The 21,957-nt window shown below is 51.0% G+C and overlaps 4 protein-coding genes across 4 annotated transcripts; 2 read left to right on the plus strand and 2 right to left on the minus strand.

The window, feature by feature from the left end:
• Positions 1–23: 23 nt before the first annotated feature.
• Positions 24–3,134, minus strand: NEUTE1DRAFT_119714 (uncharacterized protein; the record flags this gene model as incomplete). Its single annotated transcript, XM_009849504.1, has 7 exons — positions 24–83; positions 565–1,188; positions 1,229–1,849; positions 2,105–2,193; positions 2,254–2,551; positions 2,633–2,715; positions 2,795–3,134. The coding sequence occupies 7 exons, from the start codon at positions 3,132–3,134 to the stop codon at positions 24–26; spliced, it is 2,115 nt and encodes a 704-aa protein (XP_009847806.1).
• A 3,404-nt stretch (positions 3,135–6,538) lies between these two features.
• NEUTE1DRAFT_119715 (G protein alpha subunit) lies at positions 6,539–7,899 on the minus strand (the record flags this gene model as incomplete). The annotated part of the gene is made up of 5 exons (XM_009849505.1): positions 6,539–6,918; positions 6,972–7,230; positions 7,287–7,444; positions 7,506–7,690; positions 7,779–7,899. 5 exons carry the CDS (start codon positions 7,897–7,899, stop codon positions 6,574–6,576), a joined length of 1,068 nt encoding a protein of 355 aa, XP_009847807.1.
• A 6,491-nt stretch (positions 7,900–14,390) lies between these two features.
• On the plus strand, positions 14,391–17,540 carry NEUTE1DRAFT_115772 (spermidine synthase; the record flags this gene model as incomplete). The annotated part of the gene is made up of 4 exons (XM_009849506.1): positions 14,391–14,510; positions 15,012–15,340; positions 15,414–15,651; positions 15,922–17,540. The coding sequence occupies 4 exons, from the start codon at positions 14,480–14,482 to the stop codon at positions 16,197–16,199; spliced, it is 876 nt and encodes a 291-aa protein (XP_009847808.1).
• Positions 17,541–18,412: 872 nt separating this feature from the next.
• On the plus strand, positions 18,413–21,270 carry NEUTE1DRAFT_97727 (uncharacterized protein; the record flags this gene model as incomplete). Its single annotated transcript, XM_009849507.1, has 7 exons — positions 18,413–19,160; positions 19,349–19,663; positions 19,883–20,431; positions 20,567–20,730; positions 20,865–20,888; positions 21,070–21,129; positions 21,175–21,270. 7 exons carry the CDS (start codon positions 18,413–18,415, stop codon positions 21,268–21,270), a joined length of 1,956 nt encoding a protein of 651 aa, XP_009847809.1.
• Between the last annotated feature and the right edge of the window lie 687 nt (positions 21,271–21,957).

Genomic DNA, 21,957 nt, shown 5'->3' on the forward strand with positions numbered 1-21,957 from the left:
GTAATTTTGTAGTTTTCGATCTTTTATCTCGCTCTCTCTCTGTCATCCAGAATTACAATTCCCCGAAGTCTACACGCAATAACCTACAAATCCTATAGTTCACGCCCCAGTCCGATGTTATGTTAGAGGTATGTAGTAGCATATCGGTAGCCTTATATGTAGGCGGCCCTTTGCAACCCTCTGTCTAGCAGTGTGGCCTCCCTAGATCCTATCTCTTACCATACCCTTATCCCGTCAACCTGAACCGAGATTTCCAAGAAAAAAAACTTCTTGCGAAGTGAGTGCCCCATCACTGAACTGGTATTTCCCTAGTTTACCCGGTCAAATGTCGGAGTGTCTCACAAGATGATACGCATAAAGGTAACAGCAGATATGGCAAGTACTATTCATATTTCATTTCAAACATATAGAGGCAAAGCAAGCACATCACATTAGCTTTCTTTCAATCTAATCACGCCTACAACCTCAAATATCCACCGTTCCTTTGAGTGGTAAATTTCTACTGCCCCCCCCAATCTCGAGCACGTACTTCGCACCCTTCTTCAGCCTCCACCTCTGCCTCACCGTATCCCACAGGTCAACCTGCCCTCCCTCGCGGATTTTGCCAGTGGGGAGTTCATCCGTGTCCGCATCAGCGGCTCGCTTTACGGATAAGTTACCGTAGGAAAAAGTGGTATAGCTCAAGCCGAAGCCGAACTCGTAGCGCGGCGTGATGTTCTTGGCGTGAAAGTGACGATAGTCAAGGAAGACGCCCTCGGAGAAGTTGCTCTGGGGAAATTTGCGGAACATGCCGGCGTCAGGGAGATCGGGTCTGAAAACGGCATAGTCGGACTCGTTGCGTGCAATGGTGTAAGGAAGCTTGCCGGAGGGGTTTGAGTCGTCGTAGAGCAACGAGACGAGCGCCTTGCCCGAGGCTTCGCCGGGGAGGTGGGCGAAGATGAGGGCGGTGACGTCGAGGTGGTCAAAGAACTGGTCGACGAGGCGGATTCCAGCGTTATGGAAGATGATGATGGTATTATTGCACTGGTTGGCGACGTGCTTGATGAGCCCGTCGGTGTAGTCGTTGCGCGCGCCGGGGCGGTCGGCGCCCTCAGCTGCATAGGTGTTGCCGATGACAAGGCAGGCATCTGAGGTCGGGTTGACGGCGGGATTGCCGTTATGGAAGTCCCAGAACAGCGCGGTGTCCGTCTTCGTAGGCCCGGTGGACGATGGCTTCGAAGGGTGAGACGGCGAGCGATTGGGAGGTGGCACCGGAGCCGCCGTCGGAATAGGGCGTGCCATTGAAAGCGATGGGGGTGTTACCTACCGCGGCACTGCCAAAGAATCCGCTGGTAAACTCATCGTAGTTGAATGATTCTGCCCCGAAAACCCATGCAGATGAACCAATCGTTGGACCATTGTGGTCGGGGTTCTTGGCGGAGTATCCGAAGACAGATAACAATACGGGGCTGCTCAAGGGCAAGGCGCTACGCGTGTTTTTCACGAGGACATGACCCTCAACCGCACCGTCAAATAACGTGGAGCGGAAGGTCGAGTTTTTGGCGTCAACTATCATGTGAGGTTTCGTAATGTCACTAACCATGCCGATACCGGGTGTAGAAAAGTCCGTGTCCTGGCCCATCTTATACCAAGATGCCATGATCCTAATTACCATGTCGTCTACTCTGGATTCAGAAACAGAACCGTTCTTCACCGCATCCACAAGCTTAAATCCCCAGAAATTATCCCCTTCCGGCATGGTCATATCTAGTTCCGCCAAAGCCGTGGCAACACCGGCGTGCTGGGCACTCCAGTCAGAGACCACAAAACCCTCGAAACCTAGTTCTGTCTTGAGCAGGCCGTTGAGGGACTTGCTGTTCGCGCAGCCATATGAGTTGTTCAGCCGGTTATATGAACACATGATGTTACCTGTACCGGCGCGGAGGGAATCCTGGAAAGGCCAGAGATAGAACTCATGCATTGTTTTGTCGTCAATATTCAATGATACCGACTCCATGCCGTTGGCAGACATTCGGTATGATTATTGTTCGTTAGCGATATAATGCTAGTCTGATATTAGCGGCCTGTTAGAGGTCGCTTCTTAAGTATGGGGACGTTAACTTGCCTTGACGCTGGTGATGACACCAACGTTTTGAATTGCCTCAACGGTTTTGTACACAAGAGCCCCTGCCAGATATGGATCGGAAGAGAAACCTAGTCCACAATTATCAACACTCAGCCCTTCCTGTGGGTTACTGACAGTAAGTGACAAACCTTCCCAGTTGCGGCCACTTAGTACCACACGGCCCATAGGCCCAACAACGGGCACAAGGAGCACATTCACTCCTTTCTTGTTGAACTCGCTGCCCATGCCGGTCCCTCGCTGGTATGCGAGCGACTTGTTCCAGCTCGCACCAACATGGATACCGCTCGACCAACTGCTGACAGAATCGGTATTTCTTAGGCCGTTTCCGGCATCGCTTAGGCACATTCCGGGGAAACTTATACGGGATATAGGCCGAATGAAGCCAGAGCAACTCGTGTTAGATTGGAGGCCGGTCGTTAGATGGACCTGTGTGGTGGCGCATATGTCAGAAATGTAATCCGAAAGAAGCTCAATAACACTGCCATCGCAACATATGGCAGCCAGTACCTTCTCATCAAGTGTCATTCGACCAACTTGTTCCCTGGCCTTCTTATACGAGGATGCCCAAGCTCCAGTGCCGGCCATGTTTGCTAGTGGCAAATCAGCCTTCTGTCTTCAACGGTGAACCCGTGCATAAAACCGGTTTCGAGATGAAGCCTGCGTACGTACGTGAAGGATAGACCGGTGGTGACTGGCCATAGAAATGTTCGTCACTGGTGATCGAATATCCTGAGTTACCTGCCCCACCTCCCGCCTCGGCTGTGCCCTTGTTCCCTTTCTTTGGTAGAGCCGCCAGTCCTGCTAAACCTGCACCGACAATGACGAGGATGACCGCCACGATCATGGCAATCCCGCGCTTCGTCCTAAGGAAAGGGAAGTGGCGTGTAATCCATGAGACGCCTCCTGATTTGGCGTCCAGCGGAGGTGAACCCCTAGACAAGGAAATGCCAGAAACATGCTCGCCGGTAGAAGCGGCAGCATTTACCTTTTGATTTTCTGCACTTGCCATGTTGACAGTTGATGTCGAGGTGGTGTTAGCTCGCCATACCCTTTGAACACTCTTGATCGTCACTCCTTCCGAATAGTGAAGAACCGATTCCAAGTTTACTTCATGGTGAGATTCGGTGGAATGAACTCCTATTCCATCTTCAACTTCTCAAGTCTTTGAAATCGGTATCCGAAGGAGTCCAGCGCGTTCAAGACAAACTCAGCTGGCCCCGACAAGAATTCGATTGGTTTTTCTTGAGCAGTACTGCTTTATGCTGAAACACTCCTCGGTGGATTCCGTATGTTCGATACGATCGTCCTCGTTTCAGGTTGCCGACAATCGCTAAAGATATAAACAGAAGAGGGGAGGTTGTCAGAGACAGGTTGCAAACAGATGGCGTTGACGATATCAAAGAATTGCCAAACGAGCGCCGAAATAAACGAGCTATTTCGAAAACGAAAGAACTCCAATAATGGCTAGGTTTCACAGGTTCGAGAAAGTTGAGGCCGGTGGTCCCAACCGGAAACCTTCTCCGTGTTGTCATGGAGCGATGAACAGTCGTCGTCAACTCGTTGGCCGGAGACCGAGTCGGGACCCCGTAAACCGAATGCGTTTAACGCAGGTTTAGCTTGAGCCCACGCGGGGGGACTGTAATCGGGCGTCGTATGTAATGAGTTTATGCGGAGGAGAAGAGCCCACATTTCCTAATGGCCCAATTCGCGATGGTCCCCATGGTGCAGCCTCTTCAGAGCGCGCCGTCTAAGGAGCCCCGGCCGCGCTTGCAGTGGCCTCGGCTGGTATAATGCCCGGGAGTGTCAGGTGTAGAGGTAGCCCGCCGGTGCAAACAGCTCCCGTGCCGCTACACCAATGGATGCCCGGTCTTGACAGGTACTTCGAGAGGCACCTAGAGGTAACTTCTATCTATCAAATAGGTAAGGTACCTATTGGACGCAGCTTTCCATGTATTGATGTCCAATGGCAGCCTTCAACTGTTATGGTAACTTTCTGCAACGCGCAAACAGTTCTTTAGGTTTCGTGAATGACAGCACCAACAGCCAATAGGAACCTCTCAGTCCTCACTGAGGTCCTTCATGTCGTGCACGGATGCTGGACCGATTGCTATCCCATCGATGCCATTCGAGGTCAGCCTCAAGGTGCGTGCAGACACCGAGGTGCCCTGAATCCGTCCTGTCCCTGCAGCAGCGGGCCCGTGGCGTCCTCCCACGCGATGCAGGGATGGGGCCAAGCAAGGGAAACTCCAGGGGCATGCAGAAATCAAGTACCTTACGAACCGATCGGTTCGAACTCTACAACCATTCGAAGATTCCCAACATCAGGATATGTTGGGATGAACGGGGATAGCGTGAAATACGAAACCAACCGACTACTACCGCACCCGCCTTGGGAAAATCGTAGTTGGATGTGGGACAGGTCGAATGACGTAACGGAAGTACCACTTGCATATGTCAGTAGAGGTAGGTAGGTACTATGGGAACCCTGATACCTGACCTGGAAGCTGTTTGCTTTTGACAAAGAAGGGGAGTTCCCAAAAAGAAAGAGAAATCTAGGTAGCGAGCACGAGCGAAGGAAAAGCACAGTGACGGGTTCAATTGGATATGGTCTGAGCAGCACCACAACAATTCCCGTATGAAGACGAACGATACGCGGATCGTCCAGCGCAATGAATGGGAATGGCGACATTGACCCACTTCCGGCCGAATGAAACGCTTCGTGATTGTGGGTACCTCGTCAGTTTGATGGATGTCAAGTCTGGTTGTTCCCCACAACGCCAGCCATGTGTCTTTTTAACTTTTCACCTTTTTCTTTGCATTATTGTACACTAGTGTTCTGTATGCTACACTACAGTATTTTCTCTCTCCACACCACAAACCGGGCATGAGGCGAACTGGGGTTCGTCTAAAGTCTGAACGTTCCGCAACTGCCACGTGCTTTTTGTGCTGCGTTGCACCAAGGAAAGTGTGGGCAACGTGGGCGGTTTGAAGAGTGAAATCAGTCCCAACTAAAGTGTTGCCGAGTTGGTTCCGCATCTACTACCTAGCGGAAGGGAGCAGTAGCTGTCTACACTACAACCAAAACACCGACGTACACATGTATCAATCACAGTGAATCGGATAGGTCACGTCTAAGTATATCTGAGACAAGGAAACTACAGGACAGGCTAAACAACCCATGAATCTCGATCAATCATTGTACATACGCGAACAGTCCTACAGGGTACAGTACACTCGGCTCGCTCGCTATCACCGGGTCCATCACAATTCTCTAGACACAGTAACAATGACCTTCGCACCAAAATTGCCAATACGACATTGCATTGCACCTTCAAACCTCGGCCATGCTGCCGAGCCAAAGAATCGTGCAGCTTCTCATTTGTTAGCGTTGATGGTTTAAGGTACCTTGAGCCTCTGTCTTGTTAGACAGCCGACGGGGTTCGGGGCGGAAACAGTGTTATGACTTGTTCAATGGGACTGCAACTCAAATGTGATTCTCTTTTTTGATTCGTTTCTGTCTGACCTCCACATCATCATCGAGAATAGCTCTTTTGTGCTCAATGAACGTCTCTCTGTAGAGAACGCTGGGATACGCGACCAACGTGAGGGAGAGGTGATTGATTCGTTATGTCATCTCCAAGTCCCAGTCATCCAATCCCCCTTCCGTTCATCCCTCCACAAACCCACACGAAAAGCTCTTCGGGTATATCCAATCCGAATCAAGCTGACGAACAAAGACAACTAAAGATGTAGCGACGAACTTCCTCTGTCCAATCTGAGAACGTGTTTCCCTGGGTCGTAAGCGGAGCCAAGGAGAAAGGACATCTGCCATCAGCCGCTACAAGGTCCGTGACGAAATAAACAAAATGATCTTTGCAAAAACAAATGCCGCCGTACCCCCCACGGGAGCCACGATCTGCTATAGGGCAAACAAGGCGAACGAAGAAAAGGATAAAGAAATGGCCCAGAAATGCTGACCACCCAAGCCGCAAGAGTCGCTTGTGCAATGTCGAACAAGGAAAAATCAAGATGGATCCAAAATGACAAAGGGCCAGGGTTTGATGGAAAGGGGTCATAGAATAGTGAGAGATCCGCAACATCCGGGATATAAAGTGCAAATGTAGTGAGCGAGAAGCTGGCAAAATACAGGTAAACGGAACGCCGGTATGTGGTCTAGAAGCGGAAGTGCTCGGAGGGTTCTGGGTCGGTAAAAATGCAAGGGAAATGCAACGCGTGGTCCTCGCCTCCGGAGTATCTGGCCACAACAGAAGCACTGTAGGTTTAGACCATATTCACAATGAGGTCGACCGTACAGATGAGATGACTCGTGAAGAGGAAGGGAAGTTGATACATCCACAACCAGCAATTTGCTGGTTCACTTCACCGGGCGCGGTGCTTCGGAAGCAAATGAATCGGATGTGCAAGCCCATCATTATATGAATATCCCCTTACAGGATAAGTTGTTTCAGGTTCCGCTGGATGATCATGTCCTGCACGGAACCCATGGTTATCTTCAGAAGATTGGTATCGGTCGCATTTGTGAAATGCCCATAGATCTCCTTGTCCGGATTCCGGTTCAGCGCGCGGAACTTGTCCATAAAGTACTTGCTGGCCTGCTTAGAATCGTCCGGGGGACCATGATAATCAGTGAAACCGTGGTTCGTTATCGGGCTTCGGGGCAGCTTCTCCTTGAAAAGGTCGATCTTGTTGAGGAACAGGATCAAGGCCGATTTTGTGAACCAGTGAGAATTGGCGATCGATTCCCAGAGCATGAGGGCCTCGTTCATTTGGTTCTGCGCAAAGGTTAGCCTCCACCTTCTCAACAACATGCGGGACTTAGACGTACCCCATCCTTGTCTTCAACCAGGCACTGATCGTAACCTGAGATAGCTACTAAAAACAGCAAGCAGTTGACGTTCTCAAAGCAGTGAATCCACTTCTTCCGCTCCGACCGCTGGCCACCGACGTCAAACATACGGTATGTGAGTTGGCCCAAGTCGAAAACAGTCTCGGTGATACCAGTCGTTCGTAGCCTCGAGCGCAGCAAATCCTGGTCGCTAGGAACATAGTTCCTGTCCCATAGTCTGTCCAGATCCGAGCAGAAGCTGGATGAGAGGTTAGCGAGATGCAGAAACGCGGAGAGTGGATTGCGAACACATACTACTGAAGGTTGTCATGCAACGCAAACTCATTGCCCTTCTCGATAGCTTGCCTGACGCCTGAATCCTGCCATAGCTTCTTCGCTGGCTCGAAATATTCTAGTGGTAGAGGCTCGTCTCCCCTCATCTCGTAATCGACCATCATTTGTACCATGTTCTTCTGTAAGTACTCAAGTTAGTTGAAGAACCGCAGATATCGAGGTCCACTGAATCAAACTTGCCTCATTATCTTCATCCTCCAGCTTGATGTTGAATTCATTCATCGCATCAAAGATCAATCGGAACGACTGTAGAATGTTGGCGAAAATAACAGGCCTCCATTCCAGCTTCTCATTTTTGCTGAAACCTTGTGCATAGATCAACTTCATCTGCTTCAAAATCGTAGACTTTCCGGATTCACCAGCTCCTATTGATGCCAAATGTTAGAGTCGCCTTGGTCGCATACGCGCGCAATGGTCGCAGTGCAGGGTCTAGTAACAACTGGAGATCCGTACCTAGCAGCAACAGCTTCACCTCCTTCGACAGGCGCTTCTCATCCGCGCGGATCTGCTTGTCTAGCTCGCGCGACCGGGAGGCCTCAGCCTCATCGTCCTTTCCACGACCCCCGAAACACATCTTAATGGTATATGTGTTGAATCCGTGTTGCAGAGGCGGAATGACTTTCCAGAGGATCGGGAAAGATCCAAGTTACCCAGCAAGTGAGACTTTCTATCGCTTTTTAGTCGTTTCAGGCGGAGCGCTGGCTAATAGTACAGCGGGGATTCGCCTGCACGCGGACCGACAGCGATAGTGGGGGCCGCAATGATGAGAGATGCGTAGGTATGGATGGAGACCTGGAATGCCAGACCTGGTGAGATCCTGATCGGCAATGCGCAATCAACTGTCCGGGCACTCTTGTCTTTGTTCAGGCCGGCGATGACAGCTATAACAGCATGTGTCGTTAGGTCGAATCGCTTCTCGATTATGTCGAGGCCCAGTCAGTGGACGATGCTGGAATCGATCGTTATGTATGTATTCGGTCGGTGGCTTGGCTTCGACAGACGGGTAAGTAGGCTTGCGTTTAGCAGCGGCAGCTCCTAGTCTTGAGGCGTCCGGGTTCGAACAAAATCGATACCGCGGTTGTTCTCGTGGGAAAAGCGTGGACGAGATGATAGTACAAAGAGACCAACGCAGATCAGACCGTTAAGGTAGAAACGGGAGTAGAAAAAGGGTGCGCGTGGGTGGGAAGGGGGAGGGAAAATAAGAAAAGCTGGGCAAAGACAAAAGAGGATGTAAGCGGCTTCCATGTATGTACATCACAGTAGCATCGACAACAATTGCAAGGGAGTGAGCTCTGCAGCGAGATAAAGCAGGCCGGACTAGTGAAATCACCGCAATGCAGAAATGACAGGGCCGCTCGTGAACCAGGGACAAGCGACGATGTACATAGCGTACCAGGGTTTGTGTAGCAATGGAGACAGGGACGATCACACCATCGTCGGAGATCAAAAAAAGCATGGGCGGGCGGGCAGGCGGGCAACGACCTAACGGCGACGGACGGAACAAGGGAACGAAGCATGGGCAAGGCCGGAAACAGGAGGGCAAGCACTCCAGACGAGTCTTACAACCCGGTTTTACCTACCTCTACTGTAATAGTAAGGTACATAGGGTACCTCTACCTAGGTACCTACCTCTAGTCTAGGGTATCAGTTCTAGAGGTCTCTTTTCCACTCGGTTAGGTCCTTGTTGCCTCCAACTTCAGCCTCTGAACATGGAACTAAGCAGTGAATGGGTGCCAGAGTGTGACAGACAAGCGAGTGTGGTGGGAGCCAACCCACCTGCACACAAGGCAGTTCCGTCGCTCCTGCCACTCGCTCATGCCGCCCTAGCTCCCTAAAAGTACCCTACCACCTACCTTGGTTCCATTTCTGGCCCACTGCCGCTCTAATCCAAATTCCCCGTCCGGGTCGCCCCTGCCCATTCCACCATGCGGGCGACCGTGCCTGCCTGATGAAGAAAGGTGCAGTGCGCGAGTGCCTTCCATGCCTTGAGGTTGCTTGGGCCAGTGTCACTCCCGTTTCGGCAGTGCCCAGGGCACCTGGTGGCTGTGCAGTTACCTCTAATGTAAGGAATCTCAGGAATAGTCTCGATGTGGGTATTTTTTGCGCATCATACCTACCTCTAGGGAAGTGAAGACTGATCGATGCAATTTAGATGCCCAATCCTCAATATTAGGTACCTTTCAAAAAGAAGGCCATGCACTACCGATCTTGACAAGATCATACTATGCGTCACCAGGCTGGAGAGTGGAAGTTCACTTCTGTGAACGACACTGCAGGACCTCTGACGCGGGCGTTCAGGCATGGGAGGCAGGGGGCGTACCGGCAGATACACATGGTTGGACCCCGACCACGGCCACCCTGCATATCGGGCACTCGTGGCTTCGCTCTTCTGCAGCAAAACCACCTCAGGCACGTTGTGAGACTTCAAGAAATTGCCATGTCCTAACTGAAGAACTGAGAGAATACTTACAGCACTTGGTCGGGTCGCTTTTGGTATGACCATGACGCTAAAAGGCTCATCCGGGCATGGAACTGGCAATTGACCAAAGTGGAATTTTTCTTCGATGCCGTCCGCTGTTTCGAAGTCCCTTGTTGCCCATGTCCGCACATGCGCCATCACCACCACGCACAAGGGAGCCAGGGGGGCCACTCGAGGTAAGGATGCACAATACTAACCAAAGAAAGCCGTCCCGAGAGTGAGGACGACGACGAGAAACGAGCACACCACAGTCACCCGATGAACGGCGTGGACGGATTCGTCACCGTTTTCTGGGATTCACCTGGCTAAAAGCTTCCAACCACATGGTCCCGAAACATCGGAAGTAGATCGCACCCATAATCAGACATCTTGGCCGCCCGAAGACGAAGACGATAAATAGAAAGCCAAATGGTAGTCGGAAGACATCAACGCATCAGAGCAAGAGCTCAAGTTCTAACGTACACTACTGAGACAACTGCAGAAACGAATCCGACCTGCACAGTGTGAAATGGATAGATATTCTCCTTTCTCATTTTCTCAAACCACGGACTGCTGCCAAGCATCCAATAACTCCGGGTAATGGTCATCGGCACTTGGAATGGCAGTGATGGATCAGAAAGTTTCCACTCGTGGAAGCGAGCGTTTTCCATCTTTTCTGACGGGAGATGACGGTGGCGATTCTAACAGGTACACTACACTGCGCAATCGGTCGTCCAGAGGTGGGAGATGAACTTGGAGGTTGATACAACTGAAACACTGCGACCCTCCCGCCGCCCGCCTTGCTAGAATCTGCGAGTGTGTGTTCAGGGCAGTCTCATGAGGGCATATCCAGATGCTCATCTCGTTGTGGCAGACATAGTGTATAAGCTGAGTATGAAGCCCATTCGAGCTGTCATGGCCCGCTCAATCACCACAGTACCTACCTAGAGCTTGTTCGAGGCCATGGCTGGTAAGGGGTACGCTGCCCGAGGGACCTATACACTACTGTAGACCATCTCCAACGCTCCACGATGACTAAGGGAATCCTCAAAGCCCTGGCCAACTTTGCTCATCCGTATATCCCGACATCTTGGAAATTGCATCGCCTCTTACCCGCATTCATTATCCAGATTTTCTCCGATCTCCCCTTTCTTCCCCAGCTGAATAATCCAGCCTCACAGAATTAGTGTAGTGTACACAAAACTTGATCTTTTTCCCCTGAGTTGGTCCCTGCGGTCCTGTCGCAGACCCTGAGCTTAAACTGGTTTGACTGCGCGAGTCGGGGGCGCCCTGACGACAAACTCAAGCTGGTGGAGCGTCGCATGGCCTCCAACCAATAGCGTTTTCTGGACCCTTCCAACATCTCCCCGGTGGGAGGTGGGGGGCGGCTTGTCCTCGTGAAGAGCAAGCGAGGGCTTCGCGGATTGCGGCTGGTTCACAGGAATCAATAGCACCGGATTTATTAAGCTTGCAGCACAGTGTCAAAATGACTGCAAACGACTGGCAACTCATTCTTTTTCGGGCTTGACTCCCGGCTCGCCTTCGTCTCCAAAACATAAAGGCAGGCCGAACCACTATCGGGTCGCTCTTGGCCCTGTTTTGGGGTCATGTGAGGGCGAGAGCCAGGCAACAAAGCGTAAGAACCTTCTTGAGCCCAGGGGCTTTCGCTTCTCTATCCGTACCTATCGAGATGTAATGTCTCAGTTTATCTTGGGCCTAGTCGGTCTCAATGATAGGCAAATTTACCGGGCAGTTGCTGGGCGGTAACAGAGCTCCAAAGAAACAAAAGAAGCAAACATGGTCGATGGGCGGTTGATGAAAACAGTTACCCATCTCAGAATGTTCACAGAAACTCCAGGTCTCGGACCTTTACAGTAGAAGGGATGTGCTGCACGAGAAAAAAAAACATCCAGGACCAAATCAACAACGAACTGCAAATAGGGGACATTGCCGTCTCTTTCAGCAACGACTGGACTGAAGGCCGCGTGGACCCTTTTCTTAGCAGGCAAGCTTTGTTCTGGACTCATAAAGCACTTTCACCATCAAAAGAACGTTAGTCGAGACGCCAGGAAAGGTGATGATCGTCCCGGTGGTGGACATCACGGCAGTTGCGCGTACGGCGTTGCGTGTGCTAGCGGCATATGCAGGGGCAGATTGTCGAAATCACTCGCAGAGAACCTTTGTTCGAAAAGGAGGCCGGAACCGTCTCGATAAAAAACGAACAGGCAAGGCAGAACAGGTACCTCTCAACTCCCTCTTCTATAACAAGAGCCTGGCGTCTCAAAATCTTGATTACTCGAGAAATACCATCCTACTATGTACGACTGAAATGCCTCCAACAAGGAACCCACAACATGGAGCAATGGGGACATGTACAGTCGCTTTCTTGATATTGACATTCTGAGGCCCGCCACCCTGCCATTGCACTATGTAATAGCAACATGTCGTTTGGTCATCTTGAGCCTGTGAAAGCAAGACGTGCCGAGAGGAAACCATAGGAAAAATGGCATGATGCGTTGCACTCGGTTCCAGCATAATACATTATACGAACGTTCGCCGGTCCCGTCAGGTTCGGGGAATCACTTCGTTGTTCTACGTACATTAACTTGACAATGGGACCCGGACGCCGTTATATTGATCGGCATCGGTGGACCCAGGGCAACTAATAGGTGGTAGAGCCGTTGATGGCGTAATGAAAGAACACGCCTGCACACCAAGAATGTTCTACCGACCTAGGCTCGCCAGGGGACTCGGAGTAAATTGCATCCTCGGTTCGTCTTGCTGACGATTATCTAAAGAGTGCATTTTGATCTGAAGCGGGTTGGCCCGCGAAGTTCATACACTCCATATAGTGTAAACTTCAAAGACCTTTGTCGTACAAAGTGAGTACACTGTCCCGACTGCATATCTTACATTTGTCAATCTATATCCCGATCTGGCAACCAACTTGGGACCACCACCACCACCGGCACCACCGGCACCACATGGAGAGCAAGCTACGCTCACAGCCATGGTACAACCCACCACACAATTTCACTGTGCTGCCTGTGAATAACATTTTCTTTTGCTAGCGTATATGATATAGTAGTCTGTTAACCCAAGTTCTCGGATATCAAGGTTCGACCTTGCTCGGTTGCAGTGTTTAATCGAAGTTGTACGACATGAAACGTGCTGGGTCTATCTGTTCCGCCCCAGGTCTATCTGTTCCGCCCCAGGCTCTCATCGGGCCCGATCCATGCATGAGATCGACATCAGCGACCGTAGTCATAGTGGACTTGGGAATAATTTACCTTCAGCCTCGTGTGAAATTACTTTCGCCAATGTCGAACACCAAAACCTCGGCCGGTACGAGCTGTAGTGGTGATCATCGGTTTGAAGCCTTCAACGTCGAGGAAGGAAGAAAACCTCAAAGCACGATCGAGAGCCACGTCTGCGTCGTCGTTATGCCTAATCTCACATGCCGCGGCTCTCAACCATAGCATAGTGAGATCACTGACCGCAGTCAGGATTTCTCAAGATGCGCTGGATTCAGGCCACTCATCAACGCATTGATTCATGCTAAATGCTTCGTCCTGCGTGGCTCTCCGGCGTCGACCCGCCGTGTCTCGTTCACTCGACCGCTCGCGATATGTGGTACAAATAAGTCTCACCTTCCCAACCTTGCGAAGAAAGTGCTGGTACACAGCACAAGCGCCATGTCCTAGCCAGCGATGACGCTACGCCCGAAGCCGATGTCCATTATGGGACCAAAAGAAGAAAAAAAAATGATGGCAGATACTGTTGCTCGCGTCGAGCGTCCTCATCGGCTGAGCTCCCAGGATGACCCACGGCATGCCTGACTCCGTGTACCGTACCTCCAACTTTGGCATCGTGAATTGGTAGGTGAGCTGAACTGCAGTGCCTAGTACCGAAGGCATACTTAGGGTCCTGTAGAGGTATATAGTCATTCCACGTACAGTCCATTGTTACCGTATTCACCCCAAGGCTTCGAAAGGCGCCTGAAACCTCGAATGCCTCGGATTGAACACATGGGAAGCGTATGATGGATGAATCGGAGGTTCGCATATGAGTCGGAAGTATCGGGTCTGCTCATAGTCCAGAATAAATGCCAAAGAAAGCCAAAGAGGAAACCAAGACAATACATTGGAGTATCTAGAAGATTTGAAACGGTAGACTTTCTGGGATCGTACATACGTTGAGGTGGTCTTTGTCATTGAGATCAAACTACATACCTACCTACCTCTAGGTATGGTACACTACTGTACAATACTGTGCTCCTGTTGTCCTGTGCTGACACAGCTCTATTTCACAGTTGCTCCTGGCAACCATCCGGTTGTTTTCCACGTGCTTCTGCAGCTGCACTTTCAGATGCGACAACGGCTTGAGTACAAGGTCTCTCCACAGTTGCACTGTCAGCCACATTTTCATTCGCCCATAGGTCGTGGTGCTGGAGAGGGAAAAGGTCCAGAAAAATTTTCATGTTGTTCAGAGACCTGCGTGATTGGTGTGATTGGACCTTTCAGAGTGCGAATTGTGCGTGGTCACTGGCCCCTCCAACGCAAGGGAATGAATTTGACTTTTCACGCTGGCTTTCCTACTCCGTCGCTGCTTCTCCAGGACTCGAATCCTGACATCGTCCTGCCAAATCAACAACCGCTTCTTCTCCAGGTCGACCGGTCTCTACCAATCCTTCAAGATGTCCGAAATTGCTCACCCCACGATCCAGGGTACGTGTTTTTTTTTCTTCCGCTGACGGCCGTCTCTCGCTGCGCAGGCGTGTTACCCCTCCATCCATAATTCCATTGACGGGAACTACCTCATTGCGGGCCGCAAGCTGTCGCAACCCCGCCATGTGCATTGCCAAACACAACGGCGCTTTCTTGTGGCACACGCAACGAGGACCCCTCTCATGAGTCGGCTTGCACCAAGCTTCACGACACATGGTGTGCGCTTTTAGGAACAACAGTAATGGCACGTTGGATGTCTTGTTGTTGTCTAGCGGCACGGTGATTCGGGGGATCGCGATGCTATCGATTGCTGTCAAGGGCTGGTGGCTACCTTATTGCGCCAGCATGACCTGTCGTTCTTCCTCGTCCCAACGGACCTCGTCGTACATGCGGTTTTCATCGAGACAATATGTTGCATGTCGATATGACTGGATGGCGCACTGGCGTCATGCGAATTCGGCTTGTATTTGACAATATCAGACTGGCTAACCCATAGAACAGATGGCTGGTTCCGCGAGATCTCCAACATGTGGCCTGGCCAGGCCATGACCCTCAAGGTCGAGAAGGTCCTTCACCACGAGAAGAGCTTGTATCAGGATGTCCTGATCTTCAAGTCCACTGACCATGGCAACGTCCTCGTCCTCGACAACGTCATCCAGTGCACCGAGCGCGATGAATTCTCCTACCAGGAGATGATCACCCATCTCGCCATGAACTCCCACCCCAACCCCAAGAAGGTCCTCGTTATCGGCGGTGGTGATGGCGGTGTCCTCCGTGAGGTCGTCAAGCACGACTGCGTTGAGGAGGCCATCCTCTGCGACATCGATGAGGTATGTGCGATCCGATCCGCATATCAATGACCCTGCATCCGAATTGCTCGCTAACCGCTTTCTTCCGTCACAGGCTGTCATCCGTCTCTCCAAGCAGTTCCTCCCCCACATGTCTGCTGGCTTCGAGCACCCCAAGGTCAAGGTCCACGTTGGCGATGGCTTCAAGTTCCTCGAGGACTTCAAGAACACCTTTGATGTCATCATCACCGACTCCTCCGACCCCGAGGGTCCCGCCGAGTCTCTCTTCCAGAAGCCCTACTTCCAGCTTCTCCACGACGCCCTCCGCGAGGGTGGTGTTATTACCACACAAGGTTGTACGTCTCCTTTACTCGAGAAAGATCGAGCCCTGAGTGGAATTGGTTTTAGGCCAGGCATCCAACCTGCCTGTTTCAATCCTATGCGGTCCCTCAGGAACCTACCTAGTGGTAGCTCATCTCGACTTTCACACATGGGACGCAAGTCCCTTCTTGGATTCAGATTTTGTTCGCGCTGTCACTGTCTTCAATCATCTCCTTTGTCAAATGTCAAACGACCTGGCATCTCTTGAAGCCCCAATCGCTAATACTTCTTTGTGCAAACAGCTGAGAACCAGTGGCTCCACCTTCCTCTCATCACCAAGCTCAAGAAGGACTGCAAGGAGGTCTTCCCTGTCGCCGAGTACGCATACACCACCATCCCCACCTACCCGTCCGGCCAGATTGGCTTCATGGTCTGCTCCAAGGACCCCAACGCCAATGTTAAGGTTCCTCTTCGTTCCTGGTCCCAGGAGGAGGAGGAGAAGCTCTGCCGCTACTACAACTCCGAGATTCACAAGGCCAGCTTCATTCTCCCCACCTTCGCCAAGAAGGCCCTCGAGTAAAAAGCCTGCTTTGACGAAAAATAAACGAAAGACTGGTGATGACTATATAACGCCGTCATGGCACCGAATCTTCATGGCTAGGGCCGCATAGCACAGTTTCCGGGAATGGGAAAGGGGGACAGTCGAGATATGTTGGCGGATCTCCAACGTGCTTCTACCAAAGATACCAAAGATAGCGGCGTCAGCGCAGGGAAAAGGGTGCTCTGGAAACATCGCGCCTTTAAACAACCCTGCGCGCGAGGCTCTTGAAACGAAATATATCGGATTCGCCTCGCAATGTTACGTACAAATCAGAAAAATTGATAACGTGATGGTTACACAACTGATCAAACGTTCAGAATGTAACACACAAATCAATATATTACGATGAAGCCCGGCGAGTTAGGAACTCACCTTCGCCTGGCTTACGTCAGGATAGATATCAAACCTCCGCTGATCCCTTAGAGGAATGCCCGACCTCGCCTCCTCGATCTTTGTCCCGTCAAGCTCGGCACTCACAATTGTCTCGCTCTCCTCCGCCTCTACTAATACTCGGGCCATGGGGTCGACGATCAGGCTGTGACCATACGCATGGTAACTCGCGCTCGTATCCCTCGCCGGACTGCAGAGGGCCACGTAAATTTGGTTGTCCATGGCCCTCGCCTGTCCCTGCAGCCGCCAATGCAGCGGACCGGTTGTGGTATTGAACGCGCCCGGATAAACGAGAGCAAAGCAACCCTTCCGGGCTGCAATCATGGCCAGCTCCGGGAACCGAATATCATAGCAGATGGCCACGGCGATGCGGCCGTAGTCGGGCAAATCCACCAGCGTCACGCTGTTACCGGGCGACAACACATCGCTCTCCTTAAACTTGATCTTGCCCGGAATATCGATATCGAACAGATGCACTTTACGATGCGATGCAAGCAGTTTGCCGTCGGGGCCGAAAACCAAGCTCGTGTTGTAGTATGTCTTTTTGTCCTCCGTGCCCTCCTCGATGGCGAGCTCGGGAATCGACCCCCCCACCAGGTAGATGCCGTTGTCACGAGCCATCGCGGAGAGCGCGTGGAAGGACGGGCTCTGCTCGGCAGTCGGAGGTGAAGGGAGGAGCTGCTCGGCGTACGAGGGGAAGAAGTCGCAGCCGTAGGGGGAGTTGAAGCATTCGGGAAGAACGACAATGTTGGCGCCGCCTGAAGCGGCCTCGCGCACCTTGTCGGCGGCATGCAAGAGGTTGGCGGACTTGTCGGCGCCGCTGGCAAGTTGGATACAAGCTAGCTTGACTGGCTTCTTGAGGAGGATCGGGTGCTTGGTCGAGGAAGCCATCTTGCGGATTTGAGAATGAAGGAGTAGACGGATGGTGGTGGGAAGGGCAGAAAATGGATGGTGGTGGTGGTAAGTCGAGCTTTTCGGTCGGGTCAAGTTTGCAATAAGAGAGTTGGTGATGATTCGTATGGAGCGCGAAGTGATTGTTCGCATTGCGGTCTGCGGATTGCAGTGCTGACAAGAGCAGAAAAGGATGGAATGGGAGAAAAGAGTGGAGGGGTTCCGCGGTGTCGGTGCTCGGTAGCTCACGACGGAAAGCTGCCTTCTAGGTAGCTACCGAAGCCGAAGGCGGGCAGTGAGTGCCCGACCCCGCGCCAACAGGAGTGGGGGGCAGGTGGTGCGCTTGAGTAACTGAGCCACAGAAAGAGCGAGCCCCAGCCGGGGTGTGTGTCTAGCTAGGTAGTGGGTGAGCGCCACACGACATATGGGTACTTCCCACTTACACCGAGCTCACTTTCCATATTGGGACTCTCTGTTCAAGTTGCGGAAGGAATGTAACACCACCACATACCTACCTACCTATCGTAGGCAACGACTACAGCTTCCTCGTCTAGCCCGATATGAAGTCCACGGTGATACCTACTTCTATACCTCGGTCCGGATCGTGCGCTCAAAACTGAATTCTCCACTATTTCCGCATTTTCTTCCTTTCATCACGCCGAGTGCATGATCCAGAACACCACGCTCACAGCATCGATAGCGGCTCGACGAATCTCCTACTCAACCTTCAAAGTGTCAACTACTTGCTAGTGTCCTCTAGTCGGCCTCAATGGGCTCTGCTTAAGCGATCTACATTTCCAAACATCTTTATCTATCGTCGACGACTTCCGAGCCCAATGGACTACTCCTCTTCCGGGTCCCGACTATGCGAGCAGCTATTTCTTTCCAGAAGACTTTCCAAGTTCTTCAAGATGAACTGGACCGAGGGAACCTTGTACCGTCATAGTCGCGGGAAGCTGCGGAAAGCCAATGCAGAAAAGCAACGTCAGAAGGAGTACTTTGCGAGAGCTCACATTCGAGCAGCTGAGCAAAGGGAGGCTAGGAAGAACGGTCCTCCTCCTATTTCATACCTTGAGCCAGGTTCAGATCTACCAGAACCTCCTAGGGACGCATTTCCCCCCAAGCAAAACTCTACCCACGGTGCACCGCATCGGAGAGGAAGATGGGGTGCGAGTGTACCGACAGCAGAGGATACTCCAAAGTCGGAGCATCTCTTACCAACAGTCGACCAGTTCCTAAAGGAGCAAGTTGGCAAGGCCACTTCTACCAACACAGCGCCTTCTCAGTTGCTCCCAAAAGGGACACAGGTAGAAAGATTGAGGCAGAGGCTTCTTGCGAGCAAAGACTGGGGTGCAAGCCGGATTCAGTCCCCTGTCCAAGTCCACAATCGACCTCGCCCTATGCCACCGCATGTCGGTCCGACTCAACCTACAAGAGCAATGGAAGAAAAGCCAGCACATATTGTCCAGAGCAACCGGGGCCTGTACCCTCAAAAGCACACCTCTCATTTGCCTTTTCTTCGCGGGGCGGATGTGCAAATCCGCGTTGGAAGTCAAGAGAAGCAGCTCAAAAGCTCAACAATCGGCAATGGAAGCCTTGCGCATCAAAAGCAGAATGCCTCAACAGAAGAAAGTCGACACTTCATGACAAGCGCGAGCGGTATGCGCTACCCAAGATGAGATGGCTTCTGTATACTAAATGTTGTTCATCAGACTGTGAATCCAGAGATATGCCACCCCGCAAGCGAGTCCGAAGACGATCTTCATCGAATGCCGAAGATTATCCTTCTATACAAGCAGCATCACGAAATAGTGATAGCGATAATACACGTCATGTCGTGACATCAGTACCGAGCATCTTTCATCCAGTCCCTTTGCGAGCAATACCGAGTCATCTGTTGCTCTCTTCGGGATCATTGGATTCGGCAAATAGTGCCAGCCATCTCGCTCAGGTTGGACGAACAACATCTTCTGTCCCGCCCTCGCAGAAAGCGGAAAACTCAACCTGGAAGGCGTGGTTGGAAGAGTCTAGCAGTGCTTTTGGTGCCCAAACAAATCCTGAACCGCATGAGCCGGTGGCACAGCTCAGAATCAGTCCTGGGGTAAGCGAAAGACAAGTAAGGCACCAAGGGTATTCACCACCAGTCCACGCACTCTGTACCGGTGAGAATGACGTTTCTCTGCCTGAACTTCAGCTTTTCAGTGCAGACGCACAATCAAATGTGCTTGGCCAATATGACAGACCTGTTGCCAATATTGGACATTCGACATCAGCTCTAAACCGGGGAAGACTGTCGGTATTGCTCGAAACGTCATCCATTAGTGCCGAAAAGACAGTAAATAATGCAGACCGGCGTATATCTGCTGTCTCCAATCAAGCAGTATCCACCCAATGTGAGCCCAAGAAAGGACTACATCGAGGTGACCAGATTGATGCTTGGAAGACATTCGTGTTTGGGGACGATGACAGTGAAGAGGTCGAACGAGACGCATTCAGTGAAGCAAGACATGATGCCGCTCGACTTATACGGCCATACGATGAGAATAGCCTTCCATCTATCGGGGACGGGGACCACTCTGGGTACGACAGCAACATTGCAATGGCTGGAACGTCTTCCTCTGGCAACGCGGAGGGATCAAAACCTTATGAGAGACACTTTGCCATCGACAATCCAAACCAAAGTCCCAGAAAAATCCATGAACCAGCATCAACGGATTCACAGTCTAGTGCAACCTCGGCGGAGGAACATGTTGTTATTCCGCGTTATACACCATTTGCCAACGGTCATGACAGTGTTGCCGTGGAGCGTCCTTGTGTTGACACAAGTCCCATCAGTAACAAGCATGAGACAGCCGAAAACATAACGATCGCCATGTCAGACGCATCAGGCGAGTCGGCCTCGATAGCGATTTCGGTACCCACATGCCCAAGTGCGTCTCTAGTAGTTGAACCAGCTCATTCCCGACTTGGGGCCCCGGATTCTGGGGCACAGTTTCGATTTGCGGCGCCGAGACCATTCGTGGGTAAACACTCTGTTCCATCACGCAATGACCGCCCTTCAGCAGCTATTGCTCCGGTCAGTCTTAAATGGAAAAGGGGTAGACCGAGAAAACGGGCGCGTGACGGGAGGGCTGATATACGGGCACTACCAAACTACAGCGGCGACCCTATTGAGGAGATTGAGGATGACGATGATGCTCCGCCGCCATCTTTGTTTGGCTCTCTGGACGTTTGTTATGACCAGTGATACCATATCTGAGACTACCATCGTGAAGTGATGGCATGCACCGAGTTCCGTGTCTTTAGATCGTTGTTATTTCATGTATTTCAGGCTGCTTGGTGGTGTTACATGACCTTCTTTAGATAATTACCATGAAGTCCGAGGAGGTAAGTCACCATGCAGCATTGTTTGGTACAATCCTGAGCCTAAACACTGTGTCATTGGGTGATACATGAACGAGCATATGTAATTGTCGCTTTGACGTTTTCGCAAGACAATAGCTCTGGAACAAGCCAAAGGTTTGTGCCCCGGAAACAAAAAAGCAAGCATTCCCTCTACAAATTGTAGCTCGTGTTTCCATGTCAAGTCCATAAGCTAGCTAAGCTAGCAAGACAGCTCAAGGGTAAGGTAAGTACTATTGAATCATACAGCCCTTGGACTGTGGCTTCACAGGCCTCCGGTCAGGAACAGCAATTTGAGTTTTTTCTCTTCTTTTTCCGCCGTCTCTGGACTCACCCAGGTGCCATGGTCTACTTTCAAACACTATAAGATAAAGACCTACTTGCAAAAGGCAGAATTTTGGGATTTTCGATTGATTGACACGGAGACTTGCACAGACCGGGACTAGTGAGCCCGTACCTGCATTTCAAAGTTAAGGCAACAACTATACAGGAAGGAACTGGTTGCTGGCTGAAGGAACTTCCATCCGGCGAATCTGTTTGACCCAGATCAGATGGGACTTTCACGTGAATGCAAGAGGCTTTTTTTTTTTTTTTTTTTTTTTTTCCGTGGACGAGGGTGAAGACTTTCTTAGGCCCAGATCGGCTCAAACTTTTCCTGTCAACAGTTTGAAAGAGACAGGGGTTTTTGCCGCCAAGATTAATTTTTTTTTTCACCTAACCAGCTTGGGCAGCGGAAACTCTGGGAAACTTGCCCAAACTTGAACTAGGGTGTCCGAAAGAAGTTACCCGCTAATATAGGGCATATCACCTTCCAAATATAGTTAGAGATTGGCAAAATAACCAGAAAGTTGGTATTTGTCGACGTATTTTCTACCAGAAGCTCAGAAGTAGGTAAAACCCAAAAGTTTGAGTATTTTTACAAATTTTTAACTATTTCTATACTAAGATATATAATATAAGTAGGAGCGGGCTATTAATAAATATTATATCTGCCGAACCGTATTCGAGCTTTATATTCTAGGCTATTGGAATTCTAATATATTATAATTGCTAT

This window comes from Neurospora tetrasperma, assembly GCF_000213175.1.
Source record: "Neurospora tetrasperma FGSC 2508 unplaced genomic scaffold NEUTE1scaffold_1, whole genome shotgun sequence".
Taxonomy (NCBI): Eukaryota; Fungi; Ascomycota; class Sordariomycetes; order Sordariales; family Sordariaceae; genus Neurospora; species Neurospora tetrasperma.